The sequence below is a fragment of the Mytilus galloprovincialis genome, chromosome 4 (assembly GCF_965363235.1).
Source record: "Mytilus galloprovincialis chromosome 4, xbMytGall1.hap1.1, whole genome shotgun sequence".
In the NCBI taxonomy this organism is placed as follows: Eukaryota; Metazoa; Mollusca; class Bivalvia; order Mytilida; family Mytilidae; genus Mytilus; species Mytilus galloprovincialis.
Genome location: NC_134841.1, coordinates 15030160 through 15051288, shown reverse-complemented (window position 1 = coordinate 15051288; position 21129 = coordinate 15030160). Strand labels below are relative to the sequence as shown.

Sequence of the window (21129 nt, the reverse complement as noted above, 5' to 3'; positions counted from 1 at the left end):
GGTAGAGATAAAAAGATTGGGACGCTTGAACTATTTGTGAAAAATATGCAACAGAAATATTTCAATCTTATAAACAAGAAATTTACAATTATAAAAAAATCGCTTTCTTTTTATTTTTCAGAATTTACAACAATAAGTAAGTATATGGAATGGGTAACTTAAGAAAGTACAAGATACAGGCAACAGTAGTATACCGCTATTCAAAAGCCATAAATCGATTGGGAGAAAACAAATCCGGGTTACAAACTAAGGCGTACTCAACAAAATCGTGTAGAAAATTTAGTCTGTTTTAAAATCGTCATTTCAAAGGAAATTCAGTCGTAACATCTTATTTGTATATATTCGATTTATGAGAATATTGCTTTTGTATCTTCAGCCTCTCTTTTGCAGTTTCAATTAAGACCTATGAATATTGTCTACTGAAGGAAACACAAAACCTTACTGCTGGTTGATACCAAATGCAATGCTTTAGGACTGTTCATCTAAGAGATATCTTTAGATCAGTAGTCGGTGCTCCGGTACTGATTTGATTTATAACATAGTTTTCTAAAAGTTGACTAATCAAGAAGTTTACCCTGGTTGAATTTGGTTATTCATTAAGTCGTCTGTGAGACATAATAGCTATTTATGTTTCTTCGTATTTATACGTTCCTTGCTTGCATATTTTGGGGTTTTAGTGATTACGATGAAGATAAATCCAACACAGCGCTTTTTTTACGTAAGACATATGTTAAGTATCATTTTATTTCCACACAGTATCACGGCCGACACTCGGCTAACCGAGAGATTGGTCGGTTAATCTATATTGAGTATGTGGCTATATGGGAGATTGGTCTATTAATCGGGTTGGTTATACGTCTGTTAAGAGTAAAACGCACAATTTAATGTTAAACTCTATTAAATATAAAGATTTTTGGCATATTATAAGAACCAAATCAAAAAAAGAAAACTGTCTGACAAAATCTTATCTATCATAGAACATTTTCCACTTGTAAAAACATTTCATAGTCTACGCAGTTTTCAGTAAAATCAAAAGGCGTCGCGCAAGTATGTGTATTTATGCTTATACGCATAGCATTTTTTTAAATAAAAGTCGGAACAAACAATTTTAGATATCATTTAAAGGACACAAAATAGTACTTTGGTTCTAAAACATAAATTTACATTGGTAAATATTTCATAATTGTAATAAAAAGTGAATATTACCACGTTTTAGTGAAAATTATGGGAATAAAGTCTGTTAATGGGTTGGACAATTGAAATTGTGTCAGTTAAGAGTAATTTAGCCACAGTTATTTTTGCTACCTTTATATTTTCCTATAGAAAAAGTTAAGAATGAGATGTTCCTGAGTAAAAAAAAATGATAATACGGTGCAACAGTATCCTACGGAAGCGAATTAGCGCAACACATTTTTTTTTTTTAAATTTTCTTCCTATATTTGCGTTACAACGCAAACCTTTTACGTTATAATGCAAACCTTTGCGATAAAACGCAGACCTAAAGCGTTGTAACGAAAACCTTTGCGTTGTAACGCAAACCTTTGCGAAATAACGCAAACCTCAAATATCTTGATTTCAATTGTTCATTATGTTTTGTAAGAAATGTCCGTTTGTCATTCATTTCGGTTGTGATTTACTAGTAAGAGCATTTTTATTTTGACTTTCTTTGCATTTTATTGAAGGGTGTGTCACTTCAATATTATATGTTATACAGGTCTCAGACAGGGTATATACTGTGACATTCCCGGCTTAGAGTTTATATCCCCTGAGCCGAAGGCGAAGGGGATATAAGCCCTAAGCCGGGAATGTCACAGTATATACCCTTTCTGAGACCTGAATTACACATATATTACGGATTACCCCTGACTTAATGTTATTATTTTTCCAGTGCAGGTATTTGTTGACAACACATATGTATAAGTTGAAAAACCCAACCAGATATGTTCTTCATACGTGAAGGATTTTCTAATTTGCTGTGAACATAATTTTATCGTGTATGTAATAATTTATAATAACAGCTTTAACATCAAATTTAAGTATTAAAAGTGTAAATTGCGGGATTTTGTATCAAAAATGTATTATTGACTGAAGCACGTCATTATTTTCCCTCTGTGAGCCTCTGGCAGTCTGATAGCTCTTGACTACGTCACATAGTAACCGGTGTTATGATGACGTTTTTGAGGTTCCAATTAGGGATAAAAACGTCGTATATACCCCGGCAGTTTCCTGAATATATACTGACATCTCTATGTTGTTATCCAATCACAAACCTCGACACATTTGTAATCCGTAATATAGTGTGATATGGATTGGCCGCTGGAATACGCATGCATTTATTATTAACGTTTTTAATCAGCCTCAATTTTTGTGTCTGTTCAAAGTAGCACGTTCTCAAATCCGACTGAAAGTGTCTTTCTAATACAACACAGGGTACATATAACGTGTTGTCATTCTCATATGCACATGATATTTGTCACTGGACGTTTAATCCTAATTCGTAAGCATCGTCCAATTGGTTCTTTATTTCTATTACTTAATCATATGTTGTTTACAAATCATTCTCAAGTAGTAAATGGAAATGAGCGAATGCAGCTACATTTGGTCATCTTGAGTTTTAATACATTTTATTCCGTTTAGTTCCTTTCTTCATAAGTGTAGAGGAGAACGGCAGTTGTCCGCATGTAAACTTCTAGCATTTGTCACCAATTAGAGTACATCGAAATCTGTTACTCTCTTTTTGAACAATGCATCAGTCTCTACTGTCCTTATCTATTATTCTATATTCTGCTGTACTCCATCCAGATTATCGTGTATACCATGAGGGTTCGGATTGGAGGGGGGGGGGGGGGGGTATTTCTGTATTCTTTAAATTGTTATGTCACGTTTCCTCCGTGACTTTTTTTCCTTTTACCTTTTATTTATCTTACTCATTATTCTTTCTCTATTCTTTATATTTTAGCATCCCAATATATTTTACTTACTGATGTTTATCTCTGATATATATACTGGTTACCAATGTAGATGACAAATTGGTGTCATTCATGACAATTAAACAGAATCCACATGACATATGCGACCATTCTTGGATGAAATGAACATTACTTTAATATTACACTTTTTGAAACCGTTGTTATCAATTTTCAATTTCCATTGTTTAAATTGTTCATTGTTCATGTGTTGTTTCCGTATATTTTATGTTTCATTGCTCATGTGTTGTTTCCGTATATTTTAGCCGCTCGTCTTGAGCCTACCCATTTGATCCGACAACACCCCATATAGCAATAAAATTATACTTTTATTGCCATTCATAACTCTTAACAGACCAATTAACAGACTGGGTTTTATACATCCGACCCATTAACAGACCAGGTTTTAGATAAAGATTGATTTATGTCACCAAAATACAGATTTTGGTGAAGATTTTTCACACAATGATTTCATTATGGTTAACAAACATAATGCCTGTCTTTTCTCGATGTTCAAAATATTGCATGCACGTAAATTCAACCAACGTGTCATTTTGTGTACAGTTTGTGTGTGTAAAATGTGTATAAATTTATTGATGAGTAACCCGCCTTTTCATTTTATAGATCGTACATTGAAGCTAGAAAAATAATAATTACACCACTGGATTCAGTACATTGAATTGTTTTGTTAGACATGAATATTTTTTATGATAAAAATATATTTAAAAAGTTATACAATGAAACATGCTGAACTTTCAATGATTTTCTCGATAACACCTGATTAACAGACTTTAGCCAACCCGATTAACAGACCAACCGCCGATATAGCCGCATACTCAATATAGATTAACCGACCAATCTCTCGGTTAGCCGAGTGTCGGCCGTGAGTATATGCAACTCTCTTAAGAATATTTAGTAATAAAAAAAACCATTCGAACCTGATATAAAACTACGAGTAAAAACAACCATGTACATGTGTATAACAAAAACAACCATGTACATGTGTATAACAAAAACAACCATGTACATGTGTATAACAAAACATATGCCATTACAATGCAAAACTATAAATGGCGTTAAACAATATGGCTGAACTATTTTAGGATATCATGCAATCAAATTATGGTTGTTCTGAAATTAGCAAGGAGGTCCTCAACGATTTATGGATGTCACAAATACGAATTATGGAGGTCCTGATATATTTTATTAGGAGCTCCTTGAATACCGCAATTTTATTAGGAGCTCCCTGAATACACTAATTTTGATTAATCTGCGACATATGCTTATGGAAGAGAATAAATGTATATTATACGCTATATCATTTTCTATTAACTGTTTTCTTTTTCAGCCTATTCTTGTAAGTATACTTGTTTTATTACATATGAATACATGATTTTCAGTGCATAACAATGCGACTGGAATCTAACGACAAAAAAATCCTTAAAACAAAAAATAATCGAAAGGTATCATGAACCAGAAACAATTCCTTCAACGATAAAAAAGATGACTTTACAATATTTGCCAATTAAAATAATCTACGAAAAGGAAATTATCAATTCACATTTTGTCAAGGTAATCTTATTTGGTATTTATAATCTGATACTCAGACTTTATAAAACGTAACCAGTTTCTGATCAGAATTATATCGAAGAACGTATTGTCCTCTTTCTACAAAGTTCATCAGAAGATTCCAAGAAATTCATTATCAACTTTACAAAAAAAAAACATAATCTGTATCTGTATCTGTCTGATGACGTTGAAGATACCCTGGCGTTTACTCAACGGGATAATGTTATTGAAGTATAGATTTTAGGTACTGATGTTGTTTATCATTGTGTGTTATAGAGTCTTCATAATTTTAACCTTTACGGTTTGGTAATTTTTTGGAGAGGAACCTTTTGTCGTGGCTCGGATTTGTGTTTACTTTTTTGTTTTGTTTTTTGTTTTAAGAGCTCTTCGAAGACTACATGTATTAGGTTTAGGACTTGTCAAATATTTATCATCTGGCCCCGAGAATCACTGAATAGACAAAATTGTCGGAGTGCGCATCTAGTGCAACATAACTGTTACAGTTAATGTTTTTATATAAACACACCAAATATTTCTTATCATAATTAATGCTCTTTTGATTTTGTATTTACATTGTTTCATAGATCAAATTTATTTGTTCAGTGTATGTTCACTCGTGTTAATATGTCTTTTGATTGAGTTGAGCCATTTCAATTGATATTTTAGAGTGTGTCTTTTTATGTTGTGATGTTACACTATTGTTTCAGATAAGGGTGAAGGTTTTGTACCATTAAAACGTTTAAGGTAGATCATAAGTATAGACTTTTTGAGACTGAATTTTCTTATAATTTGCCAAAATGAAGATTTTCCTATGCTTTTTCAAAAATATAATAATAAGTATGGGTCACCGTGCTATTTTTAAGCTATGAGTTGTTAAAAATTGCCTAAATTTGGTTTGATTGTGCATGTGTGCATACAAAAAATTCTATGAGATAGAATTTTGAAATAAATTGTGAGAAGATAGGTTTTATTGTATGTTTTAAAGAAAATAAAAAGTAAAAATGGTGTCACCGAACTTGTTTTCTTGCTACTAGTTAAAATAAAAAATTTCCCAATGAGTGAAGTATAAATATTTTACTAAAAGAGTTATCTCCCCTTAAATGTCTCATTTGAAAAAATGATTAAAAAAAAAACCCCAAAAAATTATATTTGTTTAAATATTTTGAATAATGCAATGAATCCCAGTTTTCTTTACATAAAGACACAGCCTAACCATTAAATTGCAGATCTGTCTCCCAATTTGTAGATTTGGGCAAATAACTAGACCAATTTTGTACATTCCAAGATGGCGGTATATCATGAACATATCTAGGCTCCGACCGTGCAAGGGCCAGTCAAGGTCGTTAAAAACTTCCATTTGTAATTTACAAGTTTGTGAAAACTATATTTTATTGTTAGGAGTGTATGTTGGCAAAGACAAAACTGTTTGTGATCATTTAAATTGGAGTGGCAAAGTTAGTAAAATTAAGTCCTTATTGAATATGTGGATGCAGAGGCAATTGACAATACAGGGTAGAGTGAATGTTATTTCCTCATTATTTATGTCAAGATTATGGTATTCTTTGTTTGTAACATCGATGCCAGATCATGTTTTACGAGATATTAAAACTGCATGTGTTAGTTTTGTGTGGAATAATGGTGCACACTTAGTAAAATATAACACCATCATTGATCAAAAGTGTAATGGAGGTTTACAGTTACCTGATATTGAATCAAAGATGTATGCATTTAGATTAAAATTTTTAGCCAGGTTTTTAGACAAGAATTATAAAGTGCTATGGAAGTCTATATTTAAATATTTTATTTCAAAAATTTTAAATATGAACTTATCAGAAGAAATATTATTCATGTCTTTACCAGAAAATTTGAAGTGTATTCCTAATGTTTACAAAGAAATGTTTAAAGGTTTTGATCTCTTAAGAGATGATATTGAATTTGATCTTAGCACTGAAAATGTATATGATCAACCCTTATTTTGTAATCCAAATGTGTTGTTCGATGGAAAAACTGTTATATGGTATGATTTTATAAATGCTGGAATTGTTCAAGTAAAAGATATATGTTATGAAGTTATAGAGGGTTTTTTACCAGAAATGGCTATAGTTGAGATGATACAAAATGTAACTAATCATTGTGATATTAACAGTATTGTAAAAAGATATAATACTTTAAAAGTTGTATTGCCTAAAGAATGGACAGAAATTATTCATAAAAATATTCATAGGAGAAATGTTTCTCGCTCTATAAATATTAATGTCATTTTCAAAGATAAATTGTCAGAGTTTTCTATGTGTTCGACAAAAGAACTGTATTTGTTACTTACTAGTAAACTATGTCAGCATCCTATTTGCTATAAAAAGTGGACGGAAGTTTTTGGGATTGAAGAGAATGATCTTTGTAAAGTATGGAAAAACGTTAATTTCTATTGGAAACCATCTATATTAATGGATCTAGATTTCAAAATAGCTCATTATTGTATTTTCACAAATTCTAAACTTATGACTATGAAACTTATAAATTACAATGTATGTGATGTATGTGAAAAGGAAGTAGAAAATATCACTCATTTATTTCTATTATGTTCTGAATTAGTAGAATTTCATCTGTTTATGCAACAAAAGTTGTCAGTTTTATTTGATAATGTTGATTCTGACAAAATTGATAATTTAGTGTATGAAGAGGTATTTATGTTTGGTTTATTTGGATCTATCAAAGGCGTAAATGTAAGTTTTGTCAATTTCATGTTATCTGTAGCGAGATATTGTATCTTCAGAAGAAGGAATTTACTTAAAAATTTAAACAGTAATGTTGATCTTATTAGACTATTTAAATACACTGTAAAACATTATATAACTTACCTGTATGAATATTTGTGTGATGCAAGATGTATGAGAAATATTTTTGAGAAACACTTTTTAAAGAATAATATTCTGGTACAAGAAACCGAAGGTGTAATAACATTTAATTTCTAAATATTGTGCTGATTATATATGATTATACTTAAAAACATTGCCTTGTGATATTTTGTGTAATATGTAATATATCTGTTGTATATATATGTTGAAGAATTGAATAAAGATAAAAAAAAAAAAAAAACTTCCATTTGTCTGCTGCATCAATTCAGTCATGTCTCAGTCATTACAGCTGAACGGACGTGCTGGGCCAGCTCTCCTTTACCCGCTATCTTCAATGAGGGTTTACAGTTAGATGAACAACGACATACTACTTAAGATGACAGAAACCAATCCATGCCGTACAGATAGACGTAGTAGTTGGCGTACCCGCGTTAACATGCACTCCAAAACCATTGTATCATGGGGAGTGTTATGCCGATTAACGTCCGAGGGCTGTATCCTAGGCTGTTGGGTGATACGACCTTCATTTCACTGCCTCACGGCTTTGGTCCTGATAACGCTTCCTGTCATCTTTAGAACTACGTCCACCATTCATCTACCAATACTCACTCATCGAGGTTAGCGGGCTGCCAAGCTGACCAAACTGGCCCTGAAAGCAGCCGTTGTGAAGAAGTAAAATCCAAAATAGTAAATAAACCAAAATCAACTCACCAAAACCAAGATGGCGGCCTCCATTCGGCGTCTTACTACCTGTTCCTGACCAACGGCAGAAATTATTCAAACGCTCATCAATCGCCTTCGGGCACCGAGCCGACCGTGCGAGGGCTGTATAGCCAGTCAAGGTCGTTAAACACTTCCATTTGTGCTGCTGCAATTTTTTGCACCTGTTCTTCAGTGGTTGTCGTCTGTGTATGTGGTTCATAAGTGTTTCTCGTATTAAATATAGATTAGACCGTTGGTTTTCCCGTTTGAATGGTTTTGCACTAGTAATTTTTGGGGCCCTTTATAGCTTGCTGTTCCGTGTGAGCCAAGGCTCCGTGTTGAAGACCGTACTTTGACCTATAATGGTTTACATTTATAAATTTTGACTTGACACTCGTACAGCATCTTCTTATATCTATCCTTACTTGTAGCTGTTTTCGACTTAATCAGACTGGAGGTTACTTTATATTTTTTATTTATTTCTTTGTAGCTAAATATCGGTGAAAAATAACCGTTTTATTATACTTCAATGTAATTGATTGCTTGGAATTAAATTTGTCTACGACTAATGTTTTGTCTTACAGCGACTGTGCAAAATGCAGGTAAGTTTTTATAACATAGTTAATGTAACTGCAATGATATATACGTGATATCGGTTACATTTAAACGATTAAATTAGCTTTAATTTTTAATTTTTATTTGAGACTACGTTAGTCTTTTTTTCGCAGACGATTGTATTGCCAACAATGTCGTTTGACCACCAAAAACGTTTTTTTAGAAGACAACGAATAAAGTTATTCGCTTAAGTTCGGTTTTTTTTTTTGGTGAAAGGAAAAGGAAGGACACAATAAATTAATGAAGTGTTGCTTTAATTTTTTACGTTTCACGAAGAAAATTTCTGGATAAGTTATTCCCTCTTAAAAACAAATAACTCCATTTATCCGAAATTTCTATGAAATTGAAGATCTGTTTATAGGAAAATAATATACAGGGAGATCAGCTGTGCAGTTGATAACCATCCCAGTAGTCTTCTTTGTTGACATGAATTATCATTGATATTATATAGTCAAAATTATAAACTAACTGTTTACATAACTTTGAATTTTTGAAGTACTAAGGGATTTGTACATCATGAATTGATTACTTTAGCTGTATTTGGAAAAAAACTTTCAGAAAATTTTGGTCCTCATTGCTCTTCAACTTAGTACTTTGTTTGGCCTTTATAAGATATTTTTTAGATTCGAGCGTCACTGATGAGTCTTATATCGACGAAACGCGCGTTTGACGCAAACACAAAATTTCAATCCTGGTATAGTCTATGATGAGGTTATTCAAGAGATATACATATATGTGTCTTCCAGTTTTCGAGGTAGATTTTTCAAACATTCAGGGTGTAAATTTTGTCGCATATTGATTTTATATTCGCGATATTACGGGTGCATGCTTTTTTGTTCGATTTTTAAAATACCACGAACAGCAGTTGTATGTTTACTTTTCGTTCAATGTTTTTTTTTGTTTTTTTTATCTGGTGGTTACTTGTAAATCACCATGTTCGATTTTAGCTAAATTGTATTGTTTGTGAATATCGTTTCAATCAGTTAAGTTTTCAAGCCAGACCATTAAATCTAGAGATCGTATACGCAAGGACCAAAATACAGTCAGAGGTTCAAATTGTCAAGATCTTTTTTATTTAAATGCTTTATAAACAGAATAAAAGGTATCTGAGGTAAGTCAAGAGGAAAAAATAACATAGTCAAATAAAAGTCTACCTAATACTTCACAGAAAAGATTAGATTGAACAACATGAACATTACACACCAAACACTTTATGTTTCGTACTTCTTATGTAACAATTTAAAAAGAAAACGTCTTATTTTACTGCAATTGAGAAAATAAATGAAGGCTCTGTAAAAAGGCCATGATTCAAGTGTATTGATTACTGTGATTTAACTTTTATACAATACTGATTATTTTAAATGGGTGAAATGAGTGTTTTAATTTAAAAAGCCAAATAATACTTTTATGTGGAATCAATTCAATTAGTAATTCAAAATCCTCATTATAAAAGATATTTTTGTAAACTTGTTTGTATTTTCTTTTTTTCAGGAGAAACATGTATCATGTTTACAGAGGAAAAGTGTATGAATGAATAAAAGAAAACTTACCATATTGACGTAATCTATATGTCAGTGGCGGATCCAGAACTTTTCCTAAGGGGGGCCGCTCCAGTCATGCTTCAATGATTCCCTATATAATCAACCAAATTTTTCCCACGAAAGGGTTGGGGCCGGGCCCCCAGCCCCCCCCCCCCCCCCCCTGGATCCGCCTATGTATGTACTATAAGGACATATACTGACCTTATTAATGTATTAAAATATGTCTGTAAAATATGTTCCATGTTAAACCACTACATATATCGAAATATTCATTGTGCAACTCTCAAACATTTATAATGTGAAACATATTGAAGCATATTTTTTCCAATGGCTTTCATATTATACAAATCCAATTTGTAAAATATTTTGGCAACTAATTCATATGTGTATTTTCAAAATTATTTAATCGATTGCTAGTAAATGGAAATTTTTATATGAATTTGGTAGGTCTGAAATGATACTTGTTGTCGATATAAAAGGTCAAATTCACATAACTTTGCATTTGCGCTTAAGCTAAGGTAGAAAATCCCCCAGGCAAAATTAATCAAATAATTGTTCAAAATTATCAAAACGAAACAACAGAAATAAAAATATCCCCTGTATCAAACATAACGAGAATCTATTTCTAAATATATAGAAAAAACATACAAAATAAGAAATACAATAAGTTTAACAGTTTAATTATGTTTTCGACATAACACATTAAACAATAAAATTTAGTTATAATACACACATGTATAATCAAACTTCAAATGTAAAAAAGAAAAACAAAATTTTTAATATTTACATTAACTCATCATAGATACCATGACTGCAGAGCATGTAATACTATGAGAAAAGGTTCTTTTTCCAGGTATAATTTGATAACACTAATATTGTAAAGAACACAAAATATGGCACTAAGTGAAAAAAATAAAAATTAAAAAATGTACGGAATTAATGCTTTTCTTTCTGGTGGATAACTTGGGAAGTGTTCCTTGTACCATGAATGTGTAATGATAGCAGAAATGACTTGATTGCATACAACAAATGCCCACGCGTATAGTAATATCTCGTGTTGACCAAGGAACAATATGTTCAGGGAGGTGTAGATGATGATTTCTAAGAGGTAATGTGGACATGAAACCAGTCTGAATAAATCTCCATGAGGTATGTGATGGGCACGGTCTTCCACATGGCCTGAAAAATTTATAATACATCGATATGAACAATTTTAAGTGAGGAAATTTACAGTCTATTCTAATTTACACCAACAACACTTTATTTTATGAGACTAATTGCTTTTTTCATGTTTCATTGTTCAGTGGTAGATCGAGTGCAAGGGGTTGGGATTTTTTCTCGCCAGGTCAAACCAAGGACTTCACAATTTTCATTTGCAGCTCCTCATCTGCGCATGCTGGATTTGGGAGTAATATCAAAGATTGGTCGGATCGGTGACAGGTGTTACTGTAAGATAACATGTCTTCTGTGGACTATACCTTGTTAAGTTACACGTTCAAAATCCGACTCGGTTTCATCTACCAGGAATCATGCTTCATATCCATATCACAACATCTTGTGTTGGTCCTGATTTGCATGTAACAATTACCACTAGACGTTAAACTCCAATCAATTCATCCGTTCATATCAAGGATGGATGCAAAATTCCACTTTTTACTAAGATGGAAACCTAGCATCATACTTGCACAATTTATTGCATTATATTTCTGTTGAATTTAAAGTCAATTTGAACAATTTATGATATCTTTATCTCTGCTATAAAAGTGTATGCATAGTTATAGAGTTATTCACATTCGAAAATATATTGTATCAGTGACAATACCAATAATAAATTTCCTGTTATTTTTTTTTTTAAATTCCTATGTTTCAACTTGTTTTTCCGTTATGATATAAGCTATTTTACAATGACATATTAAAATCATATTGATAAACATTTTTTGCTAATTTTTAGGTCATCAAGTTATGTAATTGTGGTAAACCTAATTTTACCTGTCTGTTCTGCTATTCTAGGTTGTGCTCTCCAATGTTTTATATTTTTTTATTTTTTTTTTCATATTTGCTCTCGAACGTACGTCATGAAAATTATTCTTAAAATAGATGCTGAATGCATGAAAATAATTATAGATGCATTTTCCTACATAAAATTGAGAATGGAAGTGGGGAATGTGTCAAAGAGACAACAACCCGACCAAAGAGCAGAAACAGCTGAAGGCAACTAAAGGATCTTCAACACAGCTTAAAACAAGGATGTGTCCAAAGTACACGGATGCCCCACTCGCATTATCATTTTCCATGTTCAATGGACCGTGAAATTGAGTAAAAAATCTAATTTGGCCTTAAAAGTAAAAAGATCAACTAATGAGGAACATGTGTACTAAGTTTCAAGTTGATTGGACTTTAACTTCATCAAAAACTACCTTGACCTAAAACTTTAAACTGAAACTCACACTTTTAATTTCTATGTTCAGTGGACCACGAAAATGGGGTCAAAAGTCTAATTTAGTTTAAAAATATGAAATATCATATCATAAGAAACATGTGTACAAAGTTTCAAGTTGATTGGACTTCAGCTTCATCAAAAACTACCTTGACCAAAAACTTTAACCTGAAGTGGGACGAACGGACGGACGGACGGACGCACAGACGGACGGACGAAATAACGGAGCCACAGACCAGAAAACATAATGCCCCTCTACTATCGTAGGTGGGGCATAAAAAAACGGTGGCGGGCTTCAGCTGGCACCTAGATAAAAATGTACCACTGGATTTGCGTCACCATTGAGGGACTATTAGTTTCTTGATTGCACCATGTTCCAAGTAAACAATGGTTCTACATTGGCATGATTCAAATAATATATTTGTCTCAATATCAAGTTTATAAATTATGTAAAAGGACTGAAGCTAATGCTGTAGCCACTCATCTTTGAGAGGTTTGATGTCCATAAATTTCTACATAAGAAAATGCCTGTACCAATTGCAAGTCTTGAATATGACAGTTTTTGTCCATTCTTTTGATGTGTTTTATCTTTTGTTTTGCCATTTGATTAGGGACTCTCCGTTTTGAAATTTCCGCGGAGTTCAGAGTTTTTGTGATTTTACTATTTTTCCCACCTTAACAGTCACGCTGTTCCAACTTAGACAGTGTTGCTGTTTTGATTAAGCCATTTTGGTTTGTATTCTCTCCAGTTTTAATTCAAAAACATTCGTTTTACAACCAGAAATATTTTTTTTTATTCTTATTACTTTCTCATATAACTTAATAAAATTCATACATACCACTTTTGTCCTGTCTCAATTTGGCAAATATCTTATTGATTCTATTCTGTTTATAACTTGCCCAAATAAATATGGCAACAGCTAAGGTGTCAAACCACTGTACAGGTAAAGTATCTAAAATATAGAAATAGTTTGTCAAAATAAGAAATCATAAACATGGAATTTGAGCTAAGACAACTTAAGCGAACCTACAGCGTCATGACAGTTTCTTTCCCAACACTATATTAAACTTCCCACAAAGATATATTTTTCGCATTAATCTCCTTTGAGGTCTGAATGAAAGCTATTAACAATTGATGACGCCAACGATCTGAAAAAAAACCAAGCCTAATTCTCATACGAGACGAGAAAAAAAATACTGTAATTGTGCTAAAGGTTTACTCATGCTCTTCATTGTTTCTTAATATATGGTTCTTATAAAGTTCCATGACATTTAATAATTCACAACTACAATCCCCTTCCCTTTCATGAATGTGACCTACCGAATTATACTATTTACCGGATTTGTAATCACATAAGCAACATGACATGTATAGCAGGATCTGCTTACCCTTCCGGAGCACCCGAGATCACCCCTAGTTTTTGGTGGGGTTCGTGTTGTTTATTCTTTAGTTTTCTATGTTGTGTCATGTTTACTATTGTTTTTTCTGTTTGTCTTTTTCATTTTTAGCCATGGCGTTGTCAGTTTGTTTTAGATTTATGAGTTTGACTGTCCCTTTGGTATCTTTCGTCCCTCTTTTAATATGATTGTTTGTATCCCAGTGACACTTACCAAGCTTTATTTTAGTTTCTGGTGCCTGGCACAATACAGAAATGCCAACAAAAGCATAGAACATTAAACCAACAATGTATATAACCAAGCTCATCGTACTGCGTGAATAACTGCTGACATAGACACATTCTATAAACCTTCTGATTACTTGTATCTCTATCATGGTAACTGCTAATAGCACTGATAAAGGAGAAATCTGACCTGTAAAGAAACAAAGAAATGTTTATCGGCAATGCGAAAAACAAAGCAATAGTTTTAAAAGCTTGATTTTCTATCTGTTTGGACCATGTTCGTGATGACCTATGACAATCCGTTCAGTTACTTTATACAGACTAAGTAAAAATAAGTATGTAATAAGCTCTATTCTTAAAAACTCGACTATAATCATTTGAATTGAACTCATATGTTCAAGCAGTATTAAATTAAGAAATAATTGATGCAAGCTATACTTTATTGTAGTTTTAACATGGATGGGTATTATATTCGTGATTTGTTTTCCCAAGCGATAGTGAGGGCTAAACTAACACGAATATAATGCATGTAGGATCTTCCATGAACCTCCCATTTTTATTTGTAAAGAAGCAAACGACTGGCACTGTGATTTTTCAGAGAAAGGAGTTTGAACAGCCATCATGAACGGTTATCGTATCTAGGTCAAATATGTCAATTTCGAAATGCAACACATTAATATCATAATAAATGAATTAGTAACAACATGTGCATCATTTAAGAGTTTGGAAGTGTTTTATGTTAATGAAATATATAAAATGCATGCCAATTTGATAAAATTCATTATTCTGCAGTAGTCAATCAAATTGTATTGGATTAAGAGCATTGGTTTGTTCACAAAGCGAAAGAAGCACGCCATATCATGCATATTAGAATGATGTTTATAAATCTTCCAATTTCATCAGACAAAGTGAAGACGGTTTGATGTTGTTTATGTTCGTCCTTGATTATTGTATAGCTATATTATTTTTCCTTTTCTTTATGTTCGTCCTTGATTATTGTAGAGCTATATTGTTTTTCCTTTTCTTTATGTTCGTCCTTGATTATTGTATAGCTATATTATTTTTCCTTTTCTTTATGTTCGTCCTTGATTATTATAGAGCTATATTGTTTTTCCTTTTCTTTATGTTCGTCCTTGATTATTGTATAGCTATATTGTTTTTCCTTTTCTTTATGTTCGTCCTTGATTATTGTATAGCTATATCATTTTTCCTTTTCTTTATGTTCGTCCTTGATTATTGTAGAGCTATATTGTTTTTCCTTTTCTTTATGTTCGTCCTTGTCTTGATTATTGTAGAGCTACATTATTTTTCCTTTTCTTTATGTTCGTCCTTGATTATTGTATAGCTATATTGTTTTTCCTTTTCTTTATGTTCGTCCTTGATTATTGTATAGCTATATCATTTTTCCTTTTCTTTATGTTCGTCCTTGATTATTGTAGAGCTATATTGTTTTTCCTTTTCTTTATGTTCGTCCTTGATTATTGTAGAGCTATATTGTTTTTCCTTTTCTTTATGTTCGTCCTTGATTATTGTAGAGCTATATTGTTTTTCCTTTTCTTTATGTTCGTCCTTGATTATCGTATAGCTATATTGTTTTTCCTTTTCTTTATGTTCGTCCTTGATTATCGTATAGCTATATTATTTTTCCTTTTCTTTATGTTCGTCCTTGATTATTGTATAGCTATATTGTTTTTCCTTTTCTTTATGTTCGTCCTTGATTATTGTAGAGCTATATTGTTTTTCCTTTTCTTTATGTTCGTCCTTGATTATTGTATAGCTATATTATTTTTCCTTTTCTTTATGTTCGTCCTTGATTATTGTATAGCTATATTGTTTTTTACCTTTGAGTTATATTGTTCCTATTATAGTATAATAAGAGCATTTAGACCACAAAAAATTACCGAATTCCTAGCTAAATTTGAAAAGGACAAGTCCATAAAAATTGACACAACCAAATCATTCGACCATATTGTACATCAAAAAGTGAGAATTTTGTTTTGAAGTAACATCAAAAGTTGATAGTTATACCATTTGTCCTATATACACAACACTGTATTCAAATCAATATTGAAATCCACGTTAACTTGTTGTTCGTAACAATTTGGGTTAGCATTTTTGGTAAACTGAATCACAGTTGAATTGCAAAAATCATTCATTAATAAACATAATTTCGTAAATTAAAATAATTGGCATATGTATTTTTCTATGTTGTGATGTTATGCTATTGTTTCAGAAAAGGGAGAAGGTTTGGATCCATTAAAACGTTTAATCCCGCTGCAAATATTTTCACCTGTCCTAAGTCAGGAATCTGATGTACAGCAGTTGTCGTTTGTTTATGTAATTTATACGCGTTTCTCGTTTTTTTCCCCCGTTTGAATGGTTTTACACTAGTAATTTTGAGGCCCTTTATAGCTTGTTGTTCGGTGTGAGCCAAGGCTCCGTGTTGAAGGCCGTACATTGACCTATAATGGTTTACTTTTTTTTAAATTGTTATTTGGATGGAGAGTTGTCTCATTGGCACTCGCACCACATCTTCCTATATCTATATGAGCAAATCTACGATTATTGTGGGCTAAATATACTATATCTCAAGTGATAACAAATGCAAGAAGAAAACACTTTACTTCAAGTATTAAAGTCCCACACCATTGAATAAAACAAAAATTAGGTAACAACTTCCTCTTAACACTCAGTGTACCGGAAACCATAGGATTGGTTACGCACAAAAATAACTTTGAAAAATGAATGTCCAACAGGATATTCATGTATGACTATCTTCAATTGTTTTAGTGGTTTTAGTTTTCTGAAAAAGCTTAAATAACTTTTCAATTGAATTATTTTGTAAATCAATACTCTCAGCAAGCTGTTTAGGCAAACATGTGGCATTGGCGGTTCAGAATAGAATGTATTTTTTTAATTTTAAGCAAAGTCAACATGATTTAATAAAGTAATGTCATATTCTTTTATTTTAGTCTTTAGTCATTATCAACTTTTCAGGGTAATTGTGCAAGTGAGAAAAACACTACTTTTTAAAGTTAAGCTCAGAGAAATAATAATATTAGCAACCATTACATGTATTATTTATATTACTATTTGTGTTTTTTTTTTTGGTTTTTTTCCTAAATATTTTTTGATGTGATGTATTTTTAAACCAAAAATGGTTCCTGATGCCAACTATCAACATACAGTATAATAGTGAAGACTGTATGTATGTTGACCTTCAGATGTCTTTTAGATATATTTGTCATTGTGTTCCTGTCTCATTCGCATGCATCCAAGTTTCAACATCTATGTTAAGTAATATTCTCTATTATTGAAAACAATTTATAATTGAAATACTTAACACAAGTTTGTTTTTTTTTAACTTGGAAAAAAAGAATTTTGGTAAATAGGAATAAGGACTAATATAGTGTACTTAAGATTGAAAACAATTTGTCAGATTCAGTCCAATATTCAGATCAGCTCATAGGCTACTTGCCTATAGTTCTCCAGATAGACTGGTTTTATTGGAAAATTAAAAAGAAATTAGTCTAAAAGTTTAACAAATAATCATGACATTTCTCAAACTTGTTAGATTTCCAGGATAATTTGAACCACTGGCAGTACCACTATTGTAACTTTTATACATGAGATATATTACCTGATTCAGAATGTCCTAACATGTCCATGATATATTTAATAGCTAATGGCCAGGTCCCACTATACAGATATGTGTTTATTGTTGCCAACATCACTAAACTGTTACATACTATCCCACAAAAGTAAAAATGACTGAACCACCTGAAAAAAATATTTGTTTTTCTTTTATTGTTTTGCACATAAATCAAGCCATTAATTTTTCTCCTTTGTTTTACATTTGTCATTCTTGGGCTTTTCTAGCTTGCTACGTAAGGGGTTTTCAATTGTTGAAGGCAGAATGATGAACTATAAATGCTAATCTTCTAGGTCATTTGGTCTCTGGTGGATGTTGTCTCATTTGAAATCCTACCACATCTCCTTATTTTTTCATTTATATACAAAAGTATCGAGATATGTGTATTTGACAGTTGAATATGTACAGTTTTAATGTTATTTACAGTTTTTGTACTTGTTCTTGGTTTACATTCATGACATTATATTCATCAAGTAGTTTACACAAAATCATATTGTAAACAAATTTAAACTATATTTCCAGATCAATTCAATTTAAAAATAATCTTAATCTACATGTACAAATATATTAGATACATGTACATATACATCACTAATTAAAAGTGATGTCCCCACGTGGATGTCCCTTCGATTTTAGTTTAATAGTAGGCACCCCCCCTCGTGTAGATGTTGTGAAATAATGAATATACAACTGTCAAGAGCAATCTGAAATATATAAGTTAAAAAAAAATCTGCCGGACGGGTATAAATCGCCGAAAATAACTAACTGGACTTACCTTTTTGGTACAAGATAAAATGAATGTTCGTCTTGGTGTAGTCCATAACCTGTTAATCCTCGGCCTTTTCCAAATAGATAAAGTGTTGGAATAAGGATAGATTTTGATAACACCAAAATGTACCCAAAAATGATGGCAAGCATCGCAATTAACCAACAAGCACTCAAAAACAACATGTTTGCGATTTTTGTTCAAGCTGTTTCGTTAGGAAGTAAATAAACAACGTGCCCTTTTTTAACCCGTAATTGTAAAGTGTAGAAACAATTCCGGAGAGTTTCCGTAAAAGTATTCACACTGCAAACTTCGCACAGAAAGTGACAAGTCATGAAAATCATTAACTATTTAGTCAAGCGGCTTAGGCGAGAAGAACAACCACGATGAGCAGTGCGAACCTAATACTGCATACATGATCATCTTTAAAAGGTCCCGGAATACAGCCATTTGAAAACGGCCCAAATAAATCTTTATATTTATAATGCAGAACAACGCGTGGTATTTAAAACATTATGCATGTTTGAACTTTAAGCGATTTCTCGAAGACCTCTTGTCAGAATTTTTTTTTAAATATTGTTTTGATAATAACATTTTTGTTTGGTTAAAATGCATTGAAAATTTATATTACAAGTACTAGGGTCACATGCAGGTTGCCCAATCAAGAACTATCACCAACTTTTAAAAATAACTATGGCTCTACTAAACCCCCCCCCCCCCCCAAAAAAAAACGTCCGAAAAAAAGATATACATACATGTATATATGTTACCTTATTTACCGTTGATTAAATGATCATTATGTTTGATCTGAAACTATACAATCTTTAATTTATAAAGATATATATATTATTGTTATATCTTCTTATTGTAATATCTTCCCTGTAACTATGTATTTGGTTTATGAGAATAAAGATCATTCATTCATAATTGTGTTTCGATGTTATATTCATTTTGTGATATGCCATTCCGTGTGTCTTTGTTTATGCATGTTTTGTCAGCTTGTTGTTCATTATAACGATAATCTAAATTTTAAAAATCCCGAATTTTAAGCGAAATAGGAGTCCGTTAAGATTGCATTTTGTTATTAAGCATATATGCTTAAGTAAAATATTTCGTTTATTAAATAAAATGTGGCACTCCAATTACATGTATTGCATGGAATATAAATGGAAATCCCAAGATTTTTTTAAACAGATATCTAGTTCAAAAGAATAAAATGTGAGCCATTTTTTTTTAAAGAAAACTCACGACAGTCACGTGTATTGATTGGGTAATTTTAATACACAAGCAAATTTGTTGAATGGACAAAATGTTATCATTCATGTTTTAATAAGACAGAACCGTGAGTTATTGTCCCCAAATATGAACATTAAAGTACCCAAAAGACTGAAGGTCACTACATTTACAGGAATAGACAATAAGGAAATAAACCAATTTATTATAATTTTAGAATTTTCAAAAATGAGGAAGGATATATTCTATTGTGTTAGGTGTTATAGAACCTCATCACTTGACCACGTATTCAAAATATCACATGAAAAATTAACTCCAACGTATTCTTATTTGAAAATATTTGGCTGCAGATGTTCCGGTTATTGTTTTGATATCATTTTAACAAATGGATCATGCCACTCATGTCCCATGTGGTCCTTGTGCGTTTAAGAATATCAGACGAAAATCTGTCGTATGGTGCCCTGCATGTGGCGAAGGATTATGTGAGAGCTGTTTACACCACCACAAGGCTTCTGCTGCTTCCAGAAAACACAAAGTTGTCGTGAAAGATTTACAACGAGTACCGTCTGTATTGTTTTCTATGAGACAAACTTGTCCTGATCACGGACTCACCTTTGACATGTACTGCGATATTCATGAAATTCCTCTTTGCAGTAAATGCATTGCAGATCATAAAAAGTGTTTACGGATGTTACCTATTTCGTATGTATCAAGAAATTCGAAGTTTTCAACAAAGCTTTGGGATATTGAGCATGGAATAGCGCACGTGTTGGGGAACATAGAAGAAATTATCAGAAAGAAGGAAGATAACCTGGAGTCTATCGGAGATGAAAAGTCAAACATTGAAACTGAAATTACAAATCTTCGAGAAAAAATTAATGGCTATCTTGACAATCTTCAGGATAAAGTTTTGAATGACATCTCTGTAATTTATTCAAAATGTTCCATGGATACTGAAAACTTTTTAAGTAAAATTGAAGCAAGAAAACGGAATATTGAATCTATTGCTCAAAATATCACATGCATACGCGAATATGCCTCCGACTTACAAACATTTTTACTCACGCAAAAGTTAGAGTCAGATTTTGCAAAAGAACAGGAAAGTTTTGTCTCTGATTTATCAGATGCCGATTTAGAAGAAATTGATATCCACGTATCTTTCAATTCTAAC

At 32.0% G+C, this 21129-nt stretch overlaps 1 protein-coding gene across 1 annotated transcript; it reads right to left on the bottom strand.

Annotated features, from left to right (window-relative positions):
- Positions 1-10907: 10907 nt before the first annotated feature.
- Positions 10908-18986, bottom strand: LOC143071439 (polyprenal reductase-like). Its single transcript, XM_076245706.1, has 5 exons — positions 18735-18986; positions 17948-18087; positions 14297-14497; positions 13525-13638; positions 10908-11427 (listed from the first exon to the last, which is right to left on the bottom strand). Exons 1-5 carry the CDS (start codon positions 18908-18910, stop codon positions 11168-11170), a joined length of 891 nt encoding a protein of 296 aa, XP_076101821.1. The 5' UTR covers positions 18911-18986; the 3' UTR covers positions 10908-11167.
- Positions 18987-21129: the final 2143 nt, after the last annotated feature.